Here is an 11,110-nt window from a genome sequence, read left to right on the forward strand (position 1 = left end):
CAGTTATTTTTTTTTTTTTCAGTGATAGTGGCGGAAAAAGGCTTCCATTAATACCAGATATGGGCGTCATGTCTCAAAATAGTTTTAATACAACTGAATTTGTATATAACATGATCATAATTTAATAAAAACATTGTAAGTTACTAATTATAACGCTTTCATTTCCACGGTTATTCAAACAGCAAAGAACATTTATGATGACTCATTTGAACGCCCCTGATTGGTCATTGCATTCATAAGCTCAACAGAATCATGTGTGATTGGATATAATGTGCAACACTGTGAAAATGCATAATTTGATGCATCATTAGCAGATCTAAATTTAATGCCGCAATTGACACTTCACTTTTCATTTCATTTTCACGTTATTCGTAACATACCTAATAGATTTAGTTTAATTGTACAGGGGCATATTTGTCCAATTTGGTGGCATTTTTGCCCCAAGTACTCCTTAAATTCCAGACCCTTGGGTAGGGGAAGGCTAAGCCTTGCCCCGCCTTACACACGCTCTGCCTTTGGTTGAGGTTTAACGCATTACAAGTAATGCGAGTTTCCTTTCAGTTGGTCACTCTCAATAGGTGCGTTCGACTTGAAGCATGGCTACAGGCGGCGATCATCAAGAGTAGCCGCTTGCAGTTGGGGGCGGAGTTGAAAACAGACAAGTCAAGCCGGACACTTTCTGCTCCCGATAGTGACACTCACGTGGTGTTTGCATACTTTATCACAGATGAAGTAAATTAAATGCACTATTTGTCAAATACACAGACGTTTTAGAAACGTTTTCATGAGCAACAGAAACAGTTTTTACATACTGCTTAATACAGCGCAATTTTTTCAAGAATAAAGTTCAACATAATCATATACTATTTAAATACTAATAAAGTGGGTGTATATATGCTTTTATCAGTGTTGTATGATAAACGTTACTCAATACAACAGTGCGACTACAGTAAAAAAGCTTTTACCATTGTAAAAATACAGATTTGTGGCCATTATTGGAACTGAAAAGGTTAGAATAAACCCTAAACACACGTGATCGTTGTCATGCGGTGAATCTGGCCAATCGTGGAGCAGCTGTGTCGTCATCAGCGCTCGTGCAGTCGCTCTGGAGAAATTGCAGCGGCTGAGTCAGCCGGCTGCTCTCGAAACGCTCTTGCGGTACTTTGATGACACACGTGACAGTCATGTGGCATCGACGCCGTCTCGAATCGGACAAAATTTCTAACCGGCATGCACTGCTTCATGTCAGATTCCGATCGGTTTGCGCAGCACTTCATGAAGTCGAACGCACCTAATGTCACGTCAAGTGACCACCGAATTGGGATCTCGCTTAGAGAGACCAATCCACTTTGAGTGTAAACTAAATGAGCCAATGCACATTGGAATGCGATTATTGCATCCAGCTGCCGCTGATCACAGCGTGAGTATAAATAGGCAGCAGGTGCAGCGCATATTCAGCTTTTCGCTTTGGAGCCAAGCGATCACATCATTTTGGTCCTGACTACTCTACTGAGAGAAGAAGACTGAACGAGTTCAGTGCGCTCTTTGAGAGCTCTTCGTGTTGGTCGGTAAGGCGCTTCAGCGGTGGTGGTTTCCCGTGTCATTTGGGTTGCACACATTAGGCTGCACTACCCCCTGTTTATGTTGCAGGCAGCTGCACATTGGGTTTGGTTTATTGCGTTAAGATAGCTTTTTCCCTAAAAGAGCATTCACGCATTTTTTTTAAAGACGACATTGTGTGGAAAACCCGATGTTATGTCTTTGTAAAGACGATGTGGGTCTTCCTATAGACAACCCATCACCTGGGCGTTTCTGGATACGTTCGTTACCTGGTGCTGGGTGATGGTCACAATCGCTGCCTCACGTACCTGGGCATTTAGCATGTTGAGGTGGTGTTTGTGGATGAGTCGTGTTCACATTCCAGGAAGATGGTCTCTGATGATGGTCTCTCTCGATGGTGGTGCAGGTAGGGGGTATATGGGGGTCCTCCCGGTACAGCGGTCGGTTGTGATGCAGTTGTGTCCTAATACCGCCGCCACCTGGCAGGGTGAACCGTGCCTCCCCTCCCAGGTCTGTAGTTACTCGTCTGGCATGTCCGGCGATGATATATGGCCTGTGGAGAAGCTGCCTCTGCCTTACATGCTGTGGTGTTACTGCAGGTTGTTTAGGCTAAAGCACTGAGGGACCTGCATGAGGGTGGTCACGATCCAGAAGTTCTAAAAGAGCTCCGAACCGCAACTGATCTCACACTCCGAGTGACAAAGGTCACTGCAAATTCTCTTGGTCTTGTGATGTCCACACTTGTGGTCCAGGAGCATCACCTCTGGTTGTGTCTGGTCGACATGGGGGATGCCGACAAAGTTTGGTTCCTCAAGGTCCTTGTGTCCCAGACTGAGGTTGAATCGTGTGATTCACATTCCTGGTCTGCACAACTAGGCAGCCGACGAGCTGTCACGAGCTGCACTTCTGGGAGAATGGAGACTCCATCCCCAGATGGTCCAGCTGATTTGGAGTCATTTCTGAGCCGCTCAGGTAGACCTGTTTGCCTCTCCAGAAACCTCTCACTGCCAGTTGTTCTACTTCCTGACCGAGGGAATGCTCTGCACGGACGCACTTGCACATAGCTGGCCGCGGGGCCTTCACAAGTATGCATTTCCCCCAGTGAGCCTTCTTGCACAGACACTGTGCAAGATCAGGGAGGACGAGGAGCAGGTTGTGGCACCTGTGTCCAGATCTCTGGAAACTTCATGTCTGGTCCCTGGACGGGATGTTCTAGGTGACCTACCCCTAGGGGTAGCTGACACCATCATTTGGGCGAGAGCACCATTTACGAGACACACTTATGCCTTGAAGTGGAACCTGTTCGTCGAGTGGTGAAAAACCCCAGAAATGTCCGATCAAAATCATGCTGTCCTTTTTGCAGCACGGGTTTGATCGAAGGCTGCCTCCCTCCACCCTTAAAGTCTATGTGGCTGTGATTGCTGCCAACCACAACCCCGTGGAAGCGAAGTCGGTGGGGAAGCATGACCTGATCATCAGGTTCCTTAGGGGGGCGAGAAGGCTAAATCCTACACGGCCCCCCTCTATGCCTTCTTGGGACCTGTCTTTAATGCTCAGAGCACTACCGCAGGGCCAATTTGAGCCTTTGCAGACAGTCGAGCTGAAGTTTCTGTCATTGAAAACTTGGCTCCTTCTTGTATTGGTCTCCATCAAGAGGGTAGGGGACCTGCACGCATTTTCGGTTGACGATTCATAACTAGAGATTGGGCCCGCTGAATCCCAGGTAATCCTGAGGCCCCGGCCTGGCTACATGCCCAAGGTTCCCACTACTTTCTTCCTTCCCATTACAGTGAGCCTGCAAGCGCTGCCCCCGAAGGAGGCAGACCCAGCCCTAGCATTGTTTTGTCCTGTCAAGGCATTGAGATGCTATGTAGACAGGACGCAAATTTTCAGGACCTCAGACCAGCTCTTTGTCTGTCAAGGAGGACGGCATTCCCCTTCTGCCGGCTCTAAGCAGAGGATGGCCAACTGGATTGTGGATGCCATCACCCTTGCTTATCAGGCACAGGGTGTGCTCTGCCAGTTCAGGTTGCGAGCTGACTCTACTAGAAGTGTTGCATCCTCCTGGGAGTTGGCTCGTGGCAACTCGGTGACAGATATTTTTAGAGCTGGGGGCTGGGTGACCCCCAACACGTTCGCTAGATTCTATAGCCTTTGTGTGGAGCTGGTATCCTCCTGTGTTCTCACCTAAAACGGGTAGAAGCACTGAGAGGCCACAAGTTCTTGTTTTTGATTAATATGCATATTGTTTTAAATTGAAATTACTTGTTATGTCTTATATTTATTTATGTATGTGTTTTTTCTGTATATGGATGCATGTATGTTTTCTTTTTTGTAATTTGTATAAAAGCTCCTTAACTATTTTAATTTAGCTAAGACCTAGTCTTGGCTTGAAGGCTAAGCCAGATCTGTGAAAGCGGGCCAGATAGGCTATAATTTAGGGATGTCCCGATCAGGTTTCTGGTGCCCCCGATCTGAGTCATTGAATATCAAGTATCTGCCGTTACCGAGTCTTGATCCAATACTCATATATTTCTAGAGTTTGCTGCACAATTCAAGTACACTGAAAAAAATATATACTTTTTTTTTTTTTTAAGGTAAGTGGTTGCAAGCATTTATTTCATCATTCAGTTTTCCAGGAATTCCCCAGTTAACTTGTTTTTGACCATCACAAATATTTATTTTAATTTTTCCTTTCTTTCCTTTCTTCCTTTTTTAATAAAAAGTGGAGAGGTGCCGCTGGACAAAGAAGAAACCTGGAATATAGGGCTGGACAATATATCGAACGATATGATCATGCGCATCTCGTCAGTAAAGCCGGTTCCATGATTAGCGGTAAATCCCCATCACCTGCTTCAAATGGAGCTGCAGTTAATACACAGAGCCGTAGTTCACTGAGAAGCTACGCTATATCGAGTTCATTATTGAAGATGAATCGCCTTCGATAATGAACTCGATATAGCGTAGCTTCTCAGTGAACTACGGCTCTGTGTATTAACTGCAGCTCCATTTGAAAGCAGGTGATGGGGATTTACCGCTAATCATGGAACCGGCTTTACTGACGAGATGCGCATGGTCATATCGTTCGATATATTGTCCAGCCCTACTGGAATATCAGCAGAACATGAATTTTAGACATTTTTTTTTTTCTCCAAAAATAGAATGGATGTTAACTTTTGAACACTTGACATGAAAATGAATGAATGTTTTTACAGATTTTTCATGATTTCATATGTGCATCACTATTTCAAATTAAAGGTCAGAACTCACTCTCTGACTCTGATGAGTTCTATTCTTGGAAATTAATAAATTACAGTTAATCTGTAAAATATTTTTAAAAAATCAGTTATCAAATATGAAAACTACAGTCTTTAAGCTTTCAAACAATATACAGTTTGTCAAGATTATTTTTTGGGTTCAGACTAAGATATTATGGTTTAAAACGTAATGACAAGTGGGCCCACACTGTAAAAAAAAAAAAAAAAAAAATTGACCTTACTCAAAAAAATAAGGCAACCTATTACACTCAACTTGTTAAATCAACTTAAAAACTTTAGTTCATCTAATGAATAAAAGTCAGTCTACTGAGTGTTAAAAGATCTGTCAGAGCAACCGATTTTAGCATTTAGCAATTTTTTGAAGATTTTTTTTAGCATTTACCAATGCATTTTTTTTTTAACAATCCTCTTTCTTTTCAACATGTTTATTTTCAAAGCCTTCTACATAAAGGGTAGTATTTGACTCTTAAAACTAAAGGCAAACATTTATGCTGATAGACAAATGTATTAAAGTTGTAATGAGATGCACATATACAGTACCTGTCATGAGCCGCTTTTCCACTGTCGGGCCAGTGCGAGCCAGGGCTTAAAACGGGCCGGGCGGGGCTAATAGCACGAGGCCAGAATAGCGCAGCGTTTCCACAGATCAGGCCTGAAGCTCCGCTGCTCGTCACTAAAACCCGCCCTTTACACGCCTCTCAGGAACAACGTCATGCAACCCCATAGTTTCACCAACAAAGAGAAGTTATTAGAAAACTAAGAAATAAGTCACTGGAACTAGCGCGCTCATAAAATGAACACGATAACAGCGGCCTTATGTTTGCATGCTTTGTTAAATATTCAAATTCAAAAGCATCAATGTTTTACTATAGAATAGTGATACATTGATCATAATGAATCAATTTAGCAGGACTCAAAATTAATCACACAGAAATAAATGTATTTCTATTTTATTTATTTATTTTAAACGCTTATGAAAATAGCCTGCTTATTCAGTCGAGACTGTTTCTGTTTATTTAGCCACAGCTATACGTCACATTTAGAATGAAGGATAACTCTATTTTTATAAAAGCTCCCGAACAAAAAACATACCTGGAGCTAAACTCTCGAGACGAGACTTATGACAGATAATATAAGTTACTAAATAAATACACAATTGTGATGAGAATAAGAAGCTGATGTCTGATTTCTTCAAGTGGTTGCATTTACCATGTTTATTATGGTAATGTTAATGTCTAGCGTGCACAGCCTTTTGCATCGCTTATAGGCTAAATATTTCTGCCTTGTTTAGTGATTATAATTCACATCGGATCAAATTATTTCAAACACATGCTTCTGACTGAAAGTGAGTTTTGAGTTCAACTTATTAAAAAAAGTTTTTAATGTTGGTGTTATAGCTGTTAGCTTTCTGAAATGATCCACAGTGCAGACGCTATCTATTTTTATAAAAGCTCCCGAACAAAAATCATTATATATTTTGATGACATGCTACGCGGAGCTAAACTCTCGAGACGAGATTTATGACAGATAAAATATGTTACTAAATAAATACACAATTGTGATAGAGAATAAGAAGCTGATGTCTGATTTCTTCAAACGGTCACATTTACCATGTTTATTATGGTAACGTACGTTAATGTTTAGCGTGCATATCTTTTACATCGCTTATAAACAGGGTGCGATTTGTGGAAAAAACAGAGGGGGGGCGCTTTTGAAAATTTTTATAAAATGTTTTTAATACGACGGAAATTGTATTTAGTGTGATCTCAGTTTAATAAAAACATTGTAAGCCTACGTTAGGCCTATTAATTGTAACGATGTAATGTCCACGGTTATTCAAACAACAAATTACATAGAGAAAGCGAGCAAAGAACACAACGGCCGGAGCTTTTTGAAACTCCGAATCAGTTAAACCATTGCGTCGCAAAATGATTCACTGTTTCGAAGCGCTCCAATCGGATCGCGTATCGCGAATCATTTGATTCAGATCTGGACGTCAGAGCGGGTTTGCATGATGAGCTTTAAGCCCGACAGTGGAAACGCGGCTATGGTTTCGGTTTCCCTTCTCCTTTTTTTCCCTTCTGCTGGTCATCTCATTACACTCACACACCTCTTCAGCTGTTTCTCATTATCTCTTCTCTACCGCGCTAATTGATTAGCTCTTGTTTTGTTTTTCATCTGTTCTCTTTTTTTTTTTATAGTTTTTGATTTTTCTTGTTCATTTTTCCTCGCTCCTTGCCAGATTATTTCGTTTGCTATTGATGCATGAAGCTGCACTAACCCTCTATTCCTGTCGTGTCGTGCACATTTAACCTTCAGTCTCAGGTCGGATCTAACTGTGCTCTGTACTTACCTGTCGCTCTCTGCACTCTGTTCAGTCCTGCTGACGCTGACGAGTCTCCTGCACAGTCTCCTCTCCAGCCATCTGACCTTGTTTCTTTAGAGAGAAAGGAGGACAGCGAACGCCTTTCCCTGTGCGCTGACCCGTTTTACGAGGAAGGACTTTCTGTTACTGATTTACATCGAAAAGAGACTTTCTGTTCACCGTTTGTGTGCCTGCTCCTCGGCTGCCTTTTGTTATTTATCTGAAGACTTGTTTTTCTGTTACACTGCTATTCCCTATTAAAAGTCTTCATTTGCATTTCGCTTTTGGGTCTTACCTCTCCTCACTACAGTACCTATACAGTAGAAATAGTGTAGGGGGTTTTTTTTTTTGTTTTTTTTTTTTTTTTTTTTTTTTTTTTTTTTTTTTTCCCAAGATTACTCGATTTGAAAATTTGGGAGAACATTTGGATATGTTGTGAACAAATACTTGAGTTGGAATTTTAGGAATTTTATTTTGGAGACCTCAAATTATATTTTTTAAAAAACATCAAATAGATCAAGTAACCACAGAATCAACTTTGTGCTGCTGCCCGCGATCGCGTCAAGGATCAGCCACATCTGCACAAGCATCTTGAAAAGTGAATGTTTTGGAAAGTGCTACGCCAAGTTTTTGTGTTATCTAGTGGTTTTGAGGAAAATAATATCAAAGGTGCTGTTTACCCCCAAGGCTCCTTTAGCCCCGTTGTACCCTACTCTTTCCACCACTGCCCACTTCAGCCCTACCAAATAAATGTCTTGACATACTTTGTTTAAATGATTTTATTATGTGAGCAGAAAGAGACAGAGAGTCGAGAGACATTAAAGTAGCACAGCTGGAAAAACAGTCAGTTATACTTAATGACATTCATTATATAAATGTATCTGACCATAGAATGTAAAGACAAGTTACCTCAAATAAACATATTTTAAGCATTGCAAAAACTGAGCTACATGGAACCCACAGATAAGCATTCTTGTTTCCGGTAGCTATAGAAGTGTGGTGCTGGACTGTAACCTTTAACATGGTGTGGAAAGTCCACTGCAACATACTGAAAAAGTAAAGGGAAACCAGAAATACTATTTAATGTGCATGAAACTGTGCTGCAGTTGTCTTTAAACAGTCAGATATATGCAAATTCCAAATTTTCTACACTGAAAATGTGTGTGCCTCATCTTTCTTAATTAGTACACTTTATTAATTTATTTTATCCTGTTATATTACTCATGGTATTGTTTTACCTGGACTTGAGTTGAGTCTTGAGGTTGGTCAAGATTCATCTGAAGCTCTTGAAATTGTTTTGCACTGTCTCTAGTTCTCTTGCATCCATGAACAATAAACCGTAATAGTCCTTAAAAATGACAAAAATGAATTTAGATTTAACATGAATACTCCAGTTTTTCAGTTGGAACACACATGCAATTCTATCAAATAACTCACCTGTGATCACAATGATCAGAAGACCATTTAACAGAGCAGAGATGATGATTATATGCAAGTGTGACTGATTCTGCTCAATGCACTCCTCCACTGTACGATTCTGGATCACTGTAGTTGGTTCTATTATATATAATACATTCAGAGCTTTGATATTTGTTTTTTGTTAGTGTTTAAAAGCATGCATTGTATGAAATGATCACTGAATGGTCGCTCACCAATGATCTTCAGTCTCGTGCCACTGCTGTATTTTTGAGGAGGGTCTATTTTCATACAGTAATAAACTCCTAAATCATCAATAGTAACATTATTTATGAACAGATTGTGCTTACTTTGTACTGAATATTTCTGTATAAATGCATTATTTAAGTAAAAAGGAGCTGTATTTGAGAAAGTGCGTAATATCAGAACTGGAGAATCTAATTTTAGTAATGACCAAATAACCTCATTTACACCAAGATCACAGTTAATAGTTACATTTTGACCCAAATCTGTTAGCTGGTCTGTTAAAGTCTTTGCAGCTCGACACCATATGAGCAGATCTGTAAAATAAAATGCACACACATATGCGCATGCAAAACGTTTTGGAATATATTTGTCATGAAACAAAACATCTATTGATTAATTTACAAAGTACATTAAAATTAGTACAATAAACTCACAGAGCTGAAGCTGCATGATCTTCAGGTTGTTAAAACACTTCATGATTCAGTCTTTCTTTCACACGACTTTAGAGAAGAATCTTTACCTCAGTGCTTTCAAGATAACAGGGTGATTTTAACCACAATCAGGAGGAAGCTAAAGGCAGGTTTGCTCTTACCACACGTAGTGCTTCTTTATGTGTTTGAAACATATTCATTTTTAAACTATGAATCTTTTATTTGACTGTAACAGGCAGCAGTATGACCCAAGACAGTGAGTAAAATCCAGTTTGTTGTCTTTCCAATGTTACACAAACAAACACTAATGTTTTCCTCAACTGTAGATCATTAAAAATTAAACGTGTATTCTCAAGCAAGCAAGTCTATATTTACATTAGCCTGGGTTTTATTTTACTTTGCATAGTTTTGTTTATGACTAACAGGTCACGTTATACCAGTTTTGTGTTGACAATTTTGAGAAAATTTTTAGAATAGAACAGAATAGAACAGAATTGTAAACCCAAGTTTACATGTGTTTGGTGACATTAAAATGTAAAAGGTTCAAGTTTAAATCACTGGATGCATGGAACTAGTGTACAAAGTAGATTTTTTTTTGGGGTTAAAAAGGGTCTAGCAATGTCCACAAACGAAACAGATTAAAAACAATTAACATGCACGTCACAAAATCTCTTTGGTACATTTGTTATGGTTTATTTAATAAATTAGCAGAAAATTTCACAGTTTTATGAAATGTTTGCATGAATTGGGAAACAATGGTGCAAGCAATGAAATGTATGTTTAGAAATGCCAGCTGATGCATGATATATGATCAAGTATAATTTGTCTCATGAAGTTTCATGAAAGCTGTTGTGTAGGGTAAAAGGCTACTTCAGCCCAAGACACCTCATTTGCCCTTTAATTTACAACTATTAGTGCTACTGTAAACTTGTCAGTAATAAAAATGATTATATTACTATATATAAACAATATCTCCACTCAAAAGAGTACTAGAAAAAAAAAAAAAATGACATGATTACATTAATATCTACCACACTGCATAGTTAGGTGCAAAGCAACTAACTTACAAAATGTAACTTAAGAAAAATCTAGTCTATGAAAAAAGACTCAAATTTCCTATTAAAATATTTATTAATATTTCAATCGGCTTGGGAGTTGGCTACAGTTACCTCAATTTTTTAAATCTAGAGATAAAACAAATTTGAGTAATTGTAGGCCGATTAGTATCCTTCTGATTATATCTAAGGTAGCAAAAAAAAAGGGTAGCTAAGCTTCTGATTAATCATCTAAATAATGGTTTTACTTTTTTTACATCCAATGCAATTTGGTTTTCGTAGTAATTATTCAACAACATCAGCAAATTGTCTGTTTGTTGAGAAAGTTGAATGCTTGTTAGATAAGAGTGCATGTGTTGTGCTGTCTTTTTAGATCTAAGGAAGGCATTTGACACTGTTGACCATCAGGTTCTTTTATCTGAACCAAAGGTGTCAAACTCAGTTCCTGGAGGGCCACAGCCCTGCACAGTTTAGATATAGCCCTAATTAAACACATCTGATCCAGCTAATCTAATCATTTAGGCTTATTTGAAAACTACATGGTATGTGTGTTGGAGCAGGGTTGGAACTAAACTCTGCAGGGCTGCGGTAATCATTTAGGTTTGTTTGTGGAACTGATCTAAACTAACAAATTAATTTTTTTGGAAGAGGCCACACTTTAGATAAAATCTTATCTTTCAGATATGAAACAATGTGTGTATTGTGTATTGAGAGTACAAAGTCTTCATATCTTGCCTGCCCCAAGGGTATACCACAAGG

At 39.4% G+C, this 11,110-nt stretch overlaps 1 protein-coding gene across 2 annotated transcripts in view; it reads right to left on the reverse strand.

Moving 5' to 3' along the window:
- The window catches only part of LOC109068097 (V-set domain containing T-cell activation inhibitor 1-like), a 50,504-nt gene extending 43,235 nt beyond the window's left edge, over positions 1-7,269 (reverse strand). Inside the window, exon 1 of one of the 2 annotated variants that reach the window (XR_006157819.1) lies at positions 7,192-7,269. Coding sequence is in view for 1 of the 2 variants with exons in the window: in XM_042748821.1 (XP_042604755.1) it covers positions 1,869-1,876 (8 nt within the window). In the remaining variant the exon portion in view is untranslated. Of the gene's footprint in view, positions 1-1,868; positions 3,746-7,191 lie in introns of those variants that run through there. The other variant, XM_042748821.1, reaches the window with a different exon arrangement.
- Positions 7,270-11,110: the final 3,841 nt, after the last annotated feature.

This window comes from Cyprinus carpio, chromosome B22, assembly GCF_018340385.1.
Source record: "Cyprinus carpio isolate SPL01 chromosome B22, ASM1834038v1, whole genome shotgun sequence".
Lineage (NCBI taxonomy): Eukaryota > Metazoa > Chordata > Actinopteri > Cypriniformes > Cyprinidae > Cyprinus > Cyprinus carpio.